Below are 17868 nucleotides of genomic sequence, written 5' to 3'. Positions count from 1 at the left end.
TACAAAATGTACATGTTTTGTTGCCCAGAACAAAACATTTCAAATACAGATATTCATGCCTCATCATCCTTAGTTAAATCTACAGTAGTTTCTACCTCAAAACAACAAAACAAAACGAAACAAGAGCTGTGACTGTTAGTGACAAATGCCCCCGAGCATTTATGCCAAGTAATTTTAAAATCCCTGCATCAATGGCAGTTATGGGCCGGACAAGAAACAGACCATGTTAACCTTTAACCTCCAAGTGTAACCTTGACCTTAGAGCTAGAGGTCTGGATCTTGCACATGACACGTTGTCTCAATATAGGGAGCATTATGCCAAGTAATTTCAAAATTCCTTGATGAACGGCAGAGTTATGGACCGGACACGAAACAGACCCTGTTAACCTTTGACCTCTATGTGTGACCTTGACCTTGGAGTTAGGGGTCTGGTTTTTGCAAAGACATGTCGTCTCATTATAGTGAACATTTATGCCAAGGGATTATAAAATCCCTCCAAATACGGCAGAGTTATGGACCGGACACGAAACAGACCGTTTTAACATTTGACCTCCAAGTGTGACCTTGACCTTGGAGCTACGGGTCTGTGTCCTTCACAAGACATACTGTCTCATTATGGTGAACATTTATGCCATGTTATTTCAAAATCCCTATATGGACGGCAGAGTTACAGCCCGGACAAGAATTTACACATACGCACAGTGCAATTTTAATATGACCCCTTCGGGGGCAAAAAACAACAATATGTATACATATGAAAAATCAAAACAAAACAAGATGGTAGACTTTTACCCCTTTGATATGAAAGGAAAGAAATGATGATAATGAACCTTAAAACATGTCCAATCTACAACAATTTGTCTAATTTTCTAGGTTGATGTTTCCTGTTGCCAAGGGAACTCTATTCACAAATTGGTATGGCCTTAAATGATGCCCTTGGAAAACACAAGTACATCTAAAAGCTATAAACAGTGATCACAATATCACTGTCTTGGAATAATTTCTTCAGAATTTCTTCCACTTTTGGCCACACGAGTTTATCAAGTCCACAACCAATCCTCGGCATACTTACAGCTTTAACATCATTCTCTACGCAGTGAGCTTTCATCGCTTGCAAGCTCTGCTCCAAGGTCTTGTAAGTCGGTTTATTAAAGTATTGTGGTTTTGTGATGAGGTAGTAAATAAATCTCCCATCTCGCTTTAAAACAGCTACATCACCTACATCTTTAGCTGTAATAACAAAAATATAGGATGAAATATAGTTGAATCATGGACTCGCTTATCTTAAAATTCCAGCTATCTCAAAGACATTTTCAAGTCCTGTCCCGAAAACACGTGCACAAAATATCATTTCAATTCGAATTTTGGTTATCTCGAAGTAAACTGTTCGATCCCAAGCCTTGGAATTCAAGATACTGCGTTTCAACTGTAAGAAAACATAGCTTAGACAGTATCATTAGGTTAGAACAGTATCGCAAACAATCACCCTACAGTAAACCTCGCTTATAAAGAACACCTTGGGACCTCTAAAAATTGTTCCTTATAACCGAGGTTTGTATAACGAACACAACTTTTATAGCGAACACTATTTTACAGACGTTTGAAAAGGGATATGTGTTCACACTCCGGGCCGACCATGAATCTTTATGTGAGAAAGTTGCAGGTCTAGTACCGTTTTTTTCTTGAGAGATTCTCCTGTTTATTTCCGGTTTTCATTAATTTTTAATCTTTATGTTTGTTCACTATAACCCAGGGGTTTCCCATTGAATTTCGTACTTTGGGGCTGGAAAAAGTGTTCCTTATAACCGAGTTCCCTTTAACTGAGGATTTTTACATTGAATAAAGAAGGAATTAGATCAGGACATTGAAAATTGTTCCTTAAAACAGAGTGTTCCTTATATCCGAGTTCCTTGTAAGTGAGGTTTACTGTATTACAAGAGTAGGATGCATTTTCTAATTTGAAGTTGCATCCAATGTCCCTTGTGAACTTGTAATAAATGTTGTTCAGGCCCCTGTTTTTATCACCACCTGCTGGTAATGATAGTCCCAGTTGAAAACCAGAATGTGTCTGTAGGACAGAGTGTGCCCCCACTGGTAAACTTGTCACAAATAAGGGGCAATAATTCAAATGTTTGCAGGCTTAAGGGGGTATAGCCTCAACAAACATTTTATATAAAGGATTCATTATTCTAGGCCATATACTTTTTGAGCTATGAGCATCAAAAACAAACAAGAGGGCCAAGATGGCCCTAGGTCCCTCACCTGAGAAACACACCAAAACAGTGTAACATGTTTGACCTAGTGATTTCATGGAAACAAATATTCTGGCCAATTTTCATTAGGATTGGACCAAAAATGTGGTCTCTTGAGTTTAAACAAGTATTTCCTTTGATATGACCTAGTGACCTAGTTTTTGACCCCAGATGACCCATATTCAAACTTGATCTAGATTTCATCAAGGCAATCATTCTGACCAAATTTCATGAAGATCAATTGAAAAATACAACCTCAATCGCTATTCAAATCACTCTGCGTCCGTGGTCCATCTGTTAACATTTTCTCGTTATCGCATCTCTTCAGAACTACGGGGGGATTTTGACCAAACTTTGTCAGAATGATGTATTGGTACCCTAGCTGTGTCCCCCTGAAAATCAGACTGGTTCCACAATTTTTGAATGAGTTACGACCCTTTGTTTCTTTTTATAATTTACATAGATTTATAAAGGGAAAAACTTTGAAATACTTCTTGTCCAAAACTACAGGCCCTAGGCCTTTGATATTTTGTATGTGACATCATCTAGTGGTCCTTTATTAAGATTGTTCAAATTATTCCCCTAGGGTCAAATAGGACCCCGCCCTGGGGGTCACATGGTTCACATAGACTTATATATGGAAAAACTTTGAAAATCTTCTTGTCCAAACCACAAAAGCCTAGAGCTTTCATATTTGTAATGTAGCATCATCTAGTGGTTCTCTACCAAATTTGTTCAAATTATCACCCTAGGGTCAAATATGGCCCCGCCCTGGGGGTCACATGGTTCATATAGACTTATATAGGAAAAAACTTTTATAATCTTATTGTCCATAACCTACAACATTCAAATTTGGACCACTTGTATAGTTTTGAGTGGCAAGATGAACCTTGACATGAGTTGACCTTGATCTTGACCTAGTGACCTACTTTCACATTTCTGTAGCTACAGCCTTCAAATTTGGACCACATGCATAGGTTTGTGTACCGAAACAAACTTTGACCTTGACATTGACCTAGTGACCTACTTTCACATTTTTAAAGGTACAGGCTTCAAATTTGGACCACATGCATAATTTTGTGTTCCGAAATGAAATTGACCTTGATTTTGACCTAGTGACCTACTTTTACATTTCTCAAGCTACAGCCTTCAAATTTTGGCCACATGCATAGTTTTATGTATCGAAATGTACTTTGACCTTGAGATTGACCTAGTGACCTACTTTCACATTTCTGAAGCTACATGCTTCAAATTTGGACCACTTGGATAGTTTCATGTTCTGAATTGAAATTTGACCTTGATTTTTACCTAGTACCTACTTTCACATTTCTCAAGCTACAGCCTTCAAATTTGAAGCACATGCATAGTCTTGTGTACCAAAATGAACTTTGACCCTGAAATTGATCTAGTGACCTACTTTCACATTTCTCAAGCTACAGCTTTCAAATTTGGACCACATGCATGGACCTGGACCACATGCATGGACCACATGCACAGTTTTGTGTACTGATATGAACTTTGACCTTGATTTTGACCTTGAGCTAGTCTTGAAATTTGGAACATTCAAAAATGGCTCAATGGTGGGTACCAAGATCACTCTGTGATCTCTTGTTTTTCTTTGATTTGACCTAGTGACCTACTTTTTAACCCAAGAAGACCCATATTCAAACTCGACCTAGATTTCATCAAGGAAATCATTCTGACCAAATTTTATGAAGATCAATTGAAAAATACAGCTTCTATCGCATACACTAGTTTTTTCTTTGATTTGACCTAGTGACCTACTTTTTGACCCAGGTGACCTATATTCAAACTCGACCTAGATTTCATCAAGGCAATCATTCTGACCAAATTTCATGAAGATCAATTGAAAAATACAGCATACACATGCTAAATGTTAACAGATGACAGACAGATAGACAGACAGATGACAAACACTGGACATCGAGCAATCACAATAACTCACCTCAGGTGAACTAAAAATCCACTATTTTAGCTATTTCAAGGGCCTTAACTCTGTAATTAGCGCTAAAATCTCAATGATAAAGCCTTGTGCATTAGGTGAAAATGTGCATTTTTGACTATTTCAGGGGCCATAACTTTGGAAATAGGGGGTGCGCAAGTTTATATCATGATAAAGACTCCTGCAAGGTTTCAGCAATTTATATTAAATGCTTTTTGAGCTAGGGGCGTCACAAGGTGAAAATGTGCATTTTTTACTATTTCAGGGGCCATAACTCTGGAAGTAGGGAGCGGAGCCAGGTGAAAATAGGAGGTGCACAAGTTAATATCACGATAAAGACTCGTGCAAGGTTTCAGCAACATATATGAAATACTTCTTGAGCTAGGTGTGTCACAAGGTGAAAATCTGCATTTTTGACTATTTCAGGGGCCAGAACTCTGGAAATAGGGGAGGAGACAGATGAAAAATGGAGGTGTGCAAGCCCATTTCATTTCGGATGGGCGTGCCACAGAAATAAAGGAGGGGACCATTTCTTTTGTTATTTTCTTTTGTTGTATAGGAGACCCTTGCCCTATAATCTACTGTTAATGGTTTGAAGCTATTGTTCCCTTCACAGTAAGATGGCCCTCTTTTAACCGCCTCGGTAGCCTAGTGGTAGAGCGTCTGCTTCAAGTGCGGAAGGTCGTGGGTTCGATCCCCGGCCGCGTCATACCAAAGACGTAAAAATTGGTACTAGTAGCTTCCTCGCTTGGCGCTCAGCATTAAGATGATAGTGCTAGAACTGGTCAGCCCGGTGTCAGTATAATGTGACTGGGTTGGGTATATTTCCACGTGTCTACGGCATGATATTCCAGTGAGGTAGCAATATAAAGTTGGGCACTGTGCTCACTGCTACAAGTAGACACCATCGTTTACATGACTGAACAAGAGTGCCAGAATGTCACAATATACGCCCGTCACAGCAAATTTCTTTACTCTAGCACCTGTATTTGCAAATGGAATTTTAATTTTGTGGTTGTTTAGTAATCATTGTAATTCTTTTGTTTTTCTAAGTCCACAAAAAAACTCCTTACCAGGTAGAGATACCTTAAAATACACCTAAAATTAGAAAGTAACAACTATGTTGTACCACAGAAAAGTGGTCTTGGTTTTTCCCTACGGTCAATTATAAAAAAGTTACAATATAAGTTATTTATAGTAACAACTAAGGGAAGTTAATCTTCAAAAAAAAAAAAAAAAAAAAAAAACAATTGTAAGTCCACACAAAAATCCTTACCAGGTAGAGATTGGTCAAAATACACCTCAAAATTGGATGTAACATGCATGTTGTACTACAGAAAAGTGGTCTCGATTTTTCCCTACGTCTAGTAATGAAAAAGTTACAATATAAGCTATTTATAGTAACAACAAAGGGCAGTAATTCTAAATAAGGGAACTGCGCATGACACTTCGTCTCATGATGGTGTATAATTGTGCCAAGTTACATCAAAATCCCTCTATGCATGAAGAAGAAATGCTTCGGACAGTCATTCTTGTATCTGACCTTTGGCCTCTAAGTGTGACCTTGACCTTAGACCTAGGGACCTGGTTCTTGCGCATGACACTCCGTCTCATGATGATGAACAATTGTGCCAACTTTCATCAAAATCCCTCTATGCATGAGGAAGATATGCTCCGGACAAAGTTTTCATTCTTGAATCCTTTGACCTCTAAGTGTGACCTTGACCTTAGACCTTGGGACCTGGTTCTTGCGCATGACACTTCGTCTCATGATGATAAACAATTGTGCCAACTTTCATCAAAATCCCTCTATGCATGAAGAAGATATGCTCCGGACAAAGTCATACTTGAATTTGACCTTTGACCTCTAAGTGTGACCTTGACCTTAGACCTAGGGACCTGGTTCTTGTGCATGACACTCCGTCTCATGATGGTGAACAACTGTGCCAAGTTTCATCAAAATCCCTTCATGCATGTAGAAGATATGCTCCGGACAAGGTCTGTGGACGCCGCCCGCCCATCCGCCCGCCAGGGGCGTTCCCATAATACGTCCCGTTTTTTAAACGGGCGTATAAAAATTGTTGAAAAAGACGTTAAACCCGAACACACACACTTTTTCTTTTAAGTTGCTCAGACAGACGCATGGATGGACAAGACCTAATCTATATAATCTGAAAATTTTGTATGGATATATCAACTGGCAAATACTGACAATATATTAATATACTGTTCAGATTCTTAATATAAAGAAGCATAGGAAATTTCGTTGAAACCTTTTTAAGTAAACATTTTGCTTTTGATATGTAATCAGATTTTGTACAAAAAGAACAATATTACTTGTGATAGTAAGTAAAGTTTTGTGGTTTCATTCATTTTTAAGGGAAATACTTTTCATCTATCTGTGCTATTTTTCTTCACTTTTCCTTATTTGCTTGTATCGAAATCCCAGAATTCTGAATCAAAACATCTTCTGACTCGACCAGATTTTAAATATACTGACATCATGCTAACACTGATTAGCCTTTAGATAAACCCACTGCTAAAATTCCCAACCCTATGGATACAATTCATTTTCTCAGAATCTGGAGTCAAAGTAAAATGTAGAAATATACCCCTGTAATTTGTCCAATTTGACAAATGTAAAATTTACCTTGTGCCTTTAAATCTGACAGACCCTGAAACTTCTGTTTGAAGAGCGTGGCTATGCCTTTGCCCATACGGAGGTCCTTACTCACACAGTGTGCAAGACTTTCACATGCATCACATGAAAATAAATCCCCTTTCTTGTGTATAACTGAAAACTGAACAAAATGCTGTATTAGTAACAAAACCTGTCTGAGGGCAGAAAAGCTTAATAACTAGAAGATACTTTTGTAGAAAAGCGCATGTCTCCCCCAATGCCCCTAGTCGTATAGGCAAGAAGTCAGTAGGGGACAGGAGCGAAAGTCAAAGAGACACTGATGGTTGGCTGCAATAGGGATCATCTACTTGGCATGTCTAATCATCCCACTAAGTTTCAACATTCTGGGCCTAGTGGTTCTCAAGTTATGAATTGGAAACGGTTTTCCATGTTCAGGCCCCTGTGACTTTGACCTTTAATCGCGTGACCCCAAAATCAGTAGGGGTAATCTACTCTGCATGTCCAATCATCCTATTAAGTTTCAACATTCTGGGTCAAGTGGTTCTCAAGTTATTGATTGAAAAGAGTTTTCTATGTTCAGCCTCCTGTGACCTTGACCTTTGATGGAGTGACCCTAGAAACAATAGAGGTCATCTACTCTGTAAGGCCAATCACCTTATGAAATTTGAAGGGTTCTCAAGTTATTGACTGGAAATGAATTTACATGTTCTGTCCGATGCGACCTTGACCTTTAACAGTGTGACCCAAAAAACAATAGGGGTCATCTACTCTGTAAGTCCTATCAGCCTACAATATATTTATTTATTTCATTTGGGTTTTATGGCGCACCAACACAGTATAGGTTATATGGCACCAAACAGGACTACAAATTTTGGTTCCACATCTCATTTACATAGTTTCAACATTCTGGATCAAGTGATTCTCAAGTTATTGACTGGGAATGGATTTCCATGTTATGTTAGCTGTGACCTTGGCCTTTAATAGAGTGACCCCAAAATCAATAGGGGTCATCTACTCTGCATGTCCAATCATCCTATGAAGTTTCAACATTCTGGCTCAAGTGGTTCTCAAGTTACTGACTAGAAATGATTTTCCATGTTCAGGCCCTTGTGACCTTGACCTTTATTAGAATGACCCCAAAATCAATAGGGGCCATCTACTCTGCATGGCCAATCATCCTATGAAGTTTCAACATTCTGGGTCAAGTGGTTCTCAAGTTACTGATCAAAAATGGTTTTCCATGTTCAGGCCCCTGTGACCTTGACCTTTAATAGAATGACCCCAAATTCAACAGGGTCATCTACTCCGCATGACCAATCATTCTATGAAGTTTGAACATTCTGGGTCAAGTGATTCTCAAGTTTGATTGATCGGAAATGGTTTTCCGTGTTCAGGCCCCTGTGACCTTGACCTTTGATGGAGTGACCTCAACAACAATAGGGGTCGTCTACTCCATAAGCCCTACCAATCTATGAAGTTTGAAGGTTCTAGGTCAAATGGTTCTCCAGTTATTGATCGGAAATGAAGTGTTATGGACGGAAGGATGGACAGGGCAAAAACAATGTCTTCCCCAGTGGGGGTAGACATATTAACTATTCATTAAACAAGAGGGTCATTGACCCTAAAGTGTTCATCTGTGTAAAATGCTTCAATTTCAAGTGTGTAAATTGTGTAACGTATGGTACAAGTTCAGTGTTAAGTTTATATAAATATCAAGGCTCTAAGAGAAGAAGATATGCAAAGTTTCTTTTATATTACCCTATAATTATCATATATGTCACATAATTGGGCATGACTATTTCTGAACCTGGGGCAATAATCTGAACAATTATGGTAGACAGTCAAACCCTGTTATCACATGCCAACTATCCAAGAAACATTTGTGTAACATTGTTTTAAAATTGGGCCTGCTGTTTCCGACAAGAACATTTTTTAAGTTTCAAGTATATTTATACATACAGAAATGTGACAACTCCCCTTAGCGGCCATGTTTTATGACAAATCAAAATATTAATTTGAACAATCTTGTTTAGAGTTACACAAAGACCATTTGTGTGAAATTATTTTAAAATTGGGCCATCAGTTTCATAAAAGAAATTTTTAGAAGTTTCCACTATATACATACAGGGAAAAGAAACCACGCCCTCTGGCGGCAATGTTATTTGACAAATCAGAATAATTTGAAAATTCTTTGTAGGTCACACAAAGACTATTTGTATGAAATTATTTTAAAATAGGGCAGCAGTTTCAAACAAGAAGATTTTTTAAATTTCTATTGTATACTGTTTTAATTACATATAGAGAGAAGTGACCATGCCCTCTGGCAGCCATGTTTTTTATGAATCAAAATAATTTGAAAAATCTTGGTAGGACTCACTCACACAAGGACGGACCATTTTGTGAAAATATTTTAAAATGGGGCTAGCAGTTTTTAATATACACATATAGGAAAAAGTGACCACGCCCTCTGGCAGCCATGTTTTAAAATGAATTGGAATAATCTGAACAATGTTGGTAGAAGGTCACACAAGGACCATTTGTGTAAAATTATTTTAAAACCGGGCCAGCGTTTCACACAAAAAGGTTTTTAAAGTTTCCACTACCGGCATAAAGTTACATATAGGAAAATGTGACCAATCCTCCTGGTGGCCACGTTTTTAAACAAATCTGAATAATCTAAAAATCTTGGTAGATGGTCATGCAAGGACCATTTGTGTGAAATTTTTTTAAAATTGGGCCAGCAGTTTCAAACAAGAAGATTTTTTAAACTAATCTACTATAAACACATAGGGAGAACAGGCCTTCCACCCTGGCCTTGCAAAAAAGTAGGAGAAAATAGGAGGTCCTGACACCAAAAAGTAGGAAAAAACTGGAGGTTTGCAAACAAAAAAGTAGGAAAAGTAGGAGGTTAGGAGTAAGACCATAATTATGCAATTTGCATGTTAGATCAGCAAAGTGACTAACTGTGGTTTCAATCCATTCCCACAAGTGGTTACATAATTATTAACTTACATACAAAAACTTAAATCATATAGGGGTGATCAAGGACTTCAATGAATGAATGAGTGCAATAGCTGTAACTACTTTTCAAAATCCATGAAGTTATTAATCAGTTAGTATCTCTGAACTAAGACTATGTCTTTTCATTTCCGCTCAATACAGTAAGAGATAAAAAATAACACAAAGCTTCCCCTACATGGAACAAGATGCCAAGTCATTGATAAAACAAAAGCTGTACTTCTTATTTAGTTTGCAGAGATCACGAAAACAAAGCCAGCTAAAAAAAAAACAAACAAAAAACAAAAAAAATTCTTGTCAATTGTAACACTTCTGCTTCTTTCCAAACCAAATGAAATTTTACCAGACACTTCAAGCGGTCAAACACATTTCATGAACTCCGGCTTGTACCCATTTTACAGGTAGTAAAATATTGCAAATAAGTTTCTAAAAAGTGACATACAACAGGTTCATCTCCATCTTTGTCCAAACTGTTACCATTCTCATCTCCACCAGTTGCCATCTTGTATACTCTGAAAAAAGAACATTTTCCAGTGCCAAAATAATCAAACTGTAAAACATTTTGTATTGTTTGTAGTGTCTGCTATATATTTATACGATAATCGTGTGTTTCAGCCAATATTGGCATAAATAAAGAATAAAGAGCTCGTAGAACACAAAATGACCCCCTTGATGCATTCAGTAACTGCACAAGGAACAGAAACTATTTGCATTCTCTAGTTATTAGGCAAAAACAGAGCTCCAGATTATTTTTTTGGCCTATGAGTATTTACTCATCATAATTTTGTGAATGAGTTAAAAATGGTAAAATCTGAAATTGACTAGGAGTAATTCTACTTCTGTAAATTTGTAAATGTGAAAAAAAAACAACAGAAGTCGGTTTTATAACATACAAGTCATGTATTTGTTTACAGTTCAGTTTCAATTCAACAGTCAAGTTTTTGCTTCTTTTTCTCCCTTGACTTGCTTTGGCTTCACACTATCGAATCCAATAGAATAATTCAATATACTTACAAGAAACTATGTTTTGGGGATCATTTGTGTTGGTTTAAAGAATATGTAGTGTTTGTTTTTATTTTACATTCTTAGAAATAGACATTTTTGTTGTTTACTCCGCACCGGAAGTTGATATTTTAAATCAACATAAATACACTACTGAACTATCAATATTAATTCCCAACTATTTGATTTACACACGCATTGAGTTAAGAAACGAAATAATTCTTTTTCGCTGTTCATGCGAAATGAATGACAGAATAGGATCGGCAAATCATATTTAATTTGCCAATCCTATGCTAAACAAGATAATAATATAAATTGCATTAATTTTGTTGCATTTGACATTAGAATCAGCTTCCTGGCCATTCTGTTTACCAGATGGAATAACTGCGACGTCATCTAAGGAATGTTCTCCCTTACTATACGCGGATGTCGTCAAAACAGCGGTCTGTTATTACTAAGCAGTGGTGACGTAATTTTCGCGCCTTTCCTTTTGCTGTTCATATGAAATGAACACCATAACTTTCAATGGAAAAGAATAGGGTGACTGTAAATATTGTATGATATAGTTTAACCTAGGTTTATACAGTACCATTCAATACATGTGTACGTTCAATGTGGGAGAATTAATGCTGACCATGCTCTGTTACGTAAAGCATCCTGACAATTCAGATTTTGTTTACACCAGTAAAAAGTCATTGCATGCGTTTCTGTAATTTCATATACGTTTTTATATTAGCTTAAAAATTATCAGACATGCGTATATGCACTATTTCAAAGTGTAATTTACGCTAATACACGTCTTATCTGGAGCCCTGAAAAAAGGTCTACTGTTCTGGGTCAATGTGACCTTGGCCTTGGACCTACTGACCTCAAATTCAATAGGAGTCATCTGTTGGTCGTGATCAACCTCCCTATTAAGTTTTGTACGTGATTCTAGACCCAAGTGGTCTCAAGTTATCGTCCAGAAACGGTTTAACTGTTCCGGGTCACTGTGACCTTGACCTTTGATCTACTGATCTCAAAATCAATAGGGTCATCTGCTGGTCATGATCAACCTCCCTATTAAAAAAACATATCTTAATATAACCTAAACAGAAATAGAAGCACATAACTATTTTGGCTTCATTGCAAATTAGGTGTCTCTGTTAGGCCATAATAAATTAATTCCTAGATTATCATACCCGCCCGCCCCCTCTTTTTTATGCCGCTCCAACTTTTTTTTATTTCTCTCTCTCTCAAAAAAAAAGGAACCAAAAATGTACAAGCCGCGGAGGAAGGGTCCCGTATATTTGTTTTAATGCTGCCGCAAAATAAACATGACAAAGCATGTCGCAAATTAAACGCACGCTCCTCCGATTGAAGAGCATTGTTGCAAAATAACAACTTTCACTATGGTTTTTATAATTGTAGTGGTCTTTCAATGTCTTTCAATGTGAAATAACTCTCAAAGACTGGTTTGTGTACAATTATTCCGATGCTAACCCATTACTGGACCTATACAATGACTTTATTTCGAGCAGTCTAGATCATAAAGCGCCGAATGATTGTGGTGAAACCAACTGTGTACAAGCGTTTGTTGGACCGTCGATCCAAAGTAAATTTGGTTTTTTAAATATTGTAAAAGTAGTATTTACGAAAATCCAAAGTAAGTAGTTACAGATCGGAAAAAAAATAGCTTTTTAATTAATATTGAATTTGAAATGTTCTTTTCTGCAATAATAGAGTTATTTGCTGAATTAAGTTACAAGATATTGTTTCCTCTGAGATAATAAATTAGATCGTCATCACGCCCAGTCATTGGCCAATTGTATTACATCATGTCTCAAACATCGGGGGTATTTTCGGAAAACCAATTTTCTATTTTTAATGCAATTACTTTTATATATTGCAAATGTGAGCAAATTTTGTTGATTTTAGATTGACAACCAATGAATTTTTTGTTGTCCGGTGGACCAGTTATCTTTCAGGATTCACTGGTCTGCCTGAAAATACACTGTCCTCGGGTCATCGGACCACCGTTTGTGTCAATCCCTAGTAACCCGCCGGGACCTGGAGTCTAGAGGTCCGGTAATCAACATGCATGTACTATTATGTACTGTATTACTACTGTATAAAGGTAATTACTGGTTAATTTTTAATTAATTTAGTTATGACAAGTTGTCATAAGTTGCCGTTTTTTTTGTTTGTTTATTTTTTAACGTTTTTTTAGTGTGTGTAAATATTCAAAATATAATTAGCTGCTCCCACTCGGGTTAGAGGCATACTGAATATGAAATTTTAACTGCAATTTCCAGTAGTCACGGTTATTCATTTACTCGAGCAATAAAACAAATTTAATGATTCATGTACATTCCATGTCTTAAGGTATTAGATGTCTAATAGTAATGTTTACAAGATGGCATTTGCTTGGTATATTCTTAAAGGTGACTGTGTTTCGCAATTTTTAAACAACTTTTACCGTTCCGTTTTTTATAAATTTTGTATAACTTATGGTATCTCCTCAAGCTCAAGTAGAGACAAATTTCAAAGTGATGGCCACTATCCACAACGTTTGCAAGATCTGACATTTTACCATTGATTTTAATAAAAGAAACATCAAACTATTGGTAAACAATTATAAAACACAAAATAAAAATGTCAATATCATTTTTTCTAGGGTGCCTCAAGTAAACAGATTTAATGAGACAGAACTCTAACTTCATCATTAAAAATTTAAGGTTGAATCCTGTGTTTCTGTTTTGAATTTTGCTTACTTCATGTTTTTATTTAGATGTAAATGAGATGTGAAACCAAAATTTGTAGTCCTGTTTGGCGCCATATAACCTATACCGTGCTGGTTCGCAGTAAAACCTAAATAAATAAATCATTAAAAACTACCCTTGGGGCAGACATAAAAGCTACCTAAATTTCTTCCACGATATGTAATCTAAAGAGTGAAAGCAAAATAGAGAACTTTTACTGCATGTAACTAAATATTTTTAAAGATGTGTAACTCTACCCCTTCTGTTTAAGTAGTAAATTCACTTTGAACAGCAAGAAATCGCTTATCAAATTTTTTTTTTTTCCATTTTTGTACAATAAATCAATTATAAGTCTTGAAAGAAGTAAAAACTTACTAGAAAAAAAAGGAAAATAAGGAGAAAAAAAATTTGGTCCCAGTAGGGCTTGAACCTGAGAATTGCAGTAAAAGTAGGTTTATGGTAGGAATTGAATACTCTTCAAAAAGAAGGTACTCTTTTACGCATCTAATACCTTATATTATTTTAATGCATCAGTCCCCAGAAAAACAAGAATTTGATGAAAGTTTCTGATTACTACTTACAAACTGCTATTAATTATTTATCGAATTTGCGATCATATTTTTCCCTGTGTGTGTGTGTGTGTGTGTGTTCGGGTTTAATGTCTTTTTCAACAATTTTTCAGTAATATAACCATCGGTGTCTATATTTTTCCCTGGATTAAAAAGTTATAAATACTTTGTTTCCTGTCACTTACAATGTATTCTAGTCCTAAATATAAGATCTGACATAACTCATATCACTTTATAAGTTCATTTTAATTGATATTTTACATTTTTTATTTTCCATGTTATGCCGAAAAAGGCTTTGATAGTAAAAATGTAAAATGTCCAGAATATTAAATGTTGAACGTCAAATGACAACTTTTTCATGTCTAATTATTTGCACTAAATGTATTCAAAACGACAAGAAAAATAAAAGAGAAAACTTTAAAATCATCTCCCATTTTGAAATATAAAATATAGTCTCCTCTTTGTAAATACAGTTTTCAGTATTCATATTGATTATTGGACCTCTACACAGCCCTGTACAGGTTACCTAGAGGTCCGGTAACCAATTAGACCTCTAGACTTTCAAACTTTTCTTCTTTTTTAGTAATGGCAAATGTTCAGTAATGAAACATTATGGCTTTTAATATAGTTGTGTCAAAATCTAGAACACCACAAAACATAAACACCATCAGTAGCTTTTACTTGATTTGCGCAAGATGCTGCGGTTTGACACTGGTTAGTTAACCAAATGAGGTTACGCCATAACTTAATGGACGCGACCATCAGAAAATAAAAACAGCGACAGTTAGTTAATTTAAAACACAGGATTAAAATGCAATCTGTTGTTTTGTCCTATATACAGATTGTACGACAACGTTCTATACTTCACGATTATTTTAATTACTTCCATTTAACCTGTAACTTCCATTCTTAATTACATGGTACTTTAAGAAATGAATAGTACAAGGTTGATAATGGACTGGTTAGTAACTACATGTGCGGTTGCAGAAGGTATAGAAATCATTAACAAAACTTCGAAAAAGTTACGCAAATTTCAAACATACAACGTATAATCTACAGAACTTGTTATTGCAATAAAAAAATCAGAAGAGGAACGTATACCTCTTAACTAAATCGCCCCAAAATGTATCAATTCAAATTTGAAAATCAATAACAGTGTGCCAAAAAGAAAAACTTACAGAATGTTCAGTTTGTACATCTGCATACGTTGTGAAAGATAATAATGTTACTATTTGTTACATCCTAAAAGCATAATGTATGCAGAATAACGGATGGTATGGCAATTTCAGTCAAATATAGTAAAAACGGCAAGTTATGTAAAAACAAGAGCTGTCGGATATTTAAGCAACGCTGACTTTACATAATCCTTGTCAACTGAATGAATATTTTAAGTCGAAAAGGGGCATACTTCGTAAGTTGCAAAAAAGGGTTATTGAACCTGTACAAAGGATTCAGCTTATGACAATGGACAAATGTGCAGGTTTCAAATCCATGCCTTGTGGTAGTTCTGAGATATAAGCTTGCCATACATAAAAATTAATCAAAATGTTTAGTCGAAAAAATGGGCCATACTTGTAAAAATGCAAGTAGATATGGAACATATGTTATGCATGTCAGATCATACGCATGATGAACAAGTGCGTGCAGTTTCAAGCCAATTGCCATTAGTAGTTCTGAAATACAGCTTACATATAAAACCTTAATAAAAAATTATACGAAAAGAGTTATGGAACGTGCCAGTGTAAGTCAAATTTATCCAGTAAATATGTGATGAAGTTTCATTTCAATCACAGTGGTTACTGAGATACCAGCTATTCCTTCAAAAATACTTTATCAAATCGGAGACGCCGACCGGACATCGACCAGGGAAATGAAATTAATAAAGTGAAACACAGGCCTAACACGACATAACGCAAATGTGCAGGTTTGGTTCTGATTGAGCCTGGTTCTGACGTATGGAAGTGCAAGCTTCGCCACGCCTTAGCCCGGTTTGGCAGAATCAAACATTTACATGTTTAAGAGAAAAGTTGCTAATTTAAGACTTCGCAAAAATGTATTTCATACGACGGTGCCATGAACTTCAATGGATGACTATGTTTGCAAATCACTTGAAAATGATGGCGTATGTCCACAGTTAATAAGAGGCTGATGTTCCTAACAGAAACAGTGGCCTAAAAAATTAACCAAACTGGAGCCAATAGCTCACAACCGTCTTAAGATAGTGAGATATAAACACATAATTTTCCTTTTTTAAAATGCATGCAGACTAATCTAAAGATATGCAGGTTCATGTAAAATAGTTAAATTTGGTATACTAACTGAAATTTTGCAGTACTACCAGATAGATGTGCAATTTCACTTTCTACTACAAAAAAAGAATCAACGTCATTTCACCTAATTATTTTATGCACAGTTTCGCAGATAACCAAGAAATTTGAGCGTAATTGATTCTACGTTAACTGTTACAATTTCTTGCAATAGGTTGCTATTTATTTTAACCCTTGATTTTAGATTTGAGTATAACGAGTATTAAATTTTCATGTGATAGAGAAATTTTTTTTCTAATAAAATTAAAATATTATTTCGTATTACATGATATGTACGATGTTCTAATAACGATATAAATCTACATATACATACACTTTAAAGTTCTTCCCTGGACGTTATTTATTTACATTTACTTGATTTTATGTTAACTGCAAAAACTTTGATAGTAAAAAGCATGGGCAACTATTAATACATAATTGAAGGCAAAGTTAAATTTTTACTTTTTGTAAGGCACTTCAAATCATTCAATAGAACAAGAGATATAAAGAAAACTTTCAAGAACTCGCACTTTTGAAATATAAATTAGTGTTTTTTAAAAACCTTTATATTGCAATAATAATTTATTGAACTCTAATTTAAATTCCATTTGACTTGGTATACCATATTTAGCTCGAGACAATCAAATTTGTCTCTTTGCCTTAAGAGGCAAGTATTGAAACATTATGTTATCCGACAATATTGTTTTTCGTGAAGGACGGTCTTAAACAGAGAAAGCCTCAAACATCCATATGTTGAAAGAATGGACAATCTCGCGCGTTTGCGCCTCGTTTGTCCATTTCTTCAACTTAATGGACAGGACATTTTCGGAAAAAACGTTTCTCGTTTACGTAGCCAGAATTATTAATACAAAAAAGGCGGTGTTTGTTGCTCCCTTTTTCACGCCGAATCGGGCTTGTCAACTGATCAATAACTGACTGTTAGCTCGGCTCTTTGTTTAATCAAGTAAGACTATGAAGTCACATTAACTTACTCTGATTAAGTTTATTTTTTTCTGCACGAAGAACTAACAAAATCGAATGGCATTACATTTCAACGCCTGTCACAATTTCGCGCAATTTTGCTGACTAATAGCGCTTACCTCCTGCATGAAGAGTATTTCTTGACGGTTACTGACTACTATATTCCACAATAAGGTCAGATACAACCAATTAAGAAGTACGTGATCACTCAACACTATAGATTCTACATATTAAAATGAAAATGTTCACAGAGCTGCTACACATGCTAAAATAATAGTCAAATGTACCCAAACCAAAATGTATCATCACAATGATATAATTTGACATCACACCGACGTGATATTTAGCGCCATGTTTGCATTACTTTATGCCGACGACACTGTAGTCTTAGCTGA

At 35.8% G+C, this 17868-nt stretch overlaps 1 protein-coding gene across 1 annotated transcript; it reads right to left on the bottom strand.

The window, feature by feature from the left end:
• Positions 1–781: 781 nt before the first annotated feature.
• Positions 782–17597, bottom strand: LOC123551864 (ADP-ribose glycohydrolase OARD1-like). Its single transcript, XM_045341100.2, has 4 exons — positions 17485–17597; positions 10317–10386; positions 6866–7016; positions 782–1230 (listed from the first exon to the last, which is right to left on the bottom strand). The coding sequence occupies exons 2-4, from the start codon at positions 10374–10376 to the stop codon at positions 956–958; spliced, it is 486 nt and encodes a 161-aa protein (XP_045197035.2). The 5' UTR covers positions 10377–10386; positions 17485–17597; the 3' UTR covers positions 782–955.
• Between the last annotated feature and the right edge of the window lie 271 nt (positions 17598–17868).

Source organism: Mercenaria mercenaria, chromosome 4 (genome assembly GCF_021730395.1).
Source record: "Mercenaria mercenaria strain notata chromosome 4, MADL_Memer_1, whole genome shotgun sequence".
NCBI lineage: Eukaryota > Metazoa > Mollusca > Bivalvia > Venerida > Veneridae > Mercenaria > Mercenaria mercenaria.
Note: the sequence above shows the minus strand (reverse complement) of the source record. Positions and strands in the feature narration are given on the sequence as shown.

Coding starts and splice junctions, on each gene's coding strand:
- LOC123551864 (XM_045341100.2), bottom strand. CDS start 10,376: ATGGCAACTGGTGGAGATGAGAATGGTAACAGTTTGGACAAAGATGGA. Junction 7,017..10,316: donor AAGATGGAGATGAACCTGTT/GTATGTCACTTT, acceptor CATTTTGTTCAG/TTTTCAGTTATACACAAGAA. Junction 1,231..6,865: donor GTCAGATTTAAAGGCACAAG/GTAAATTTTACA, acceptor TTGTTATTACAG/CTAAAGATGTAGGTGATGTA.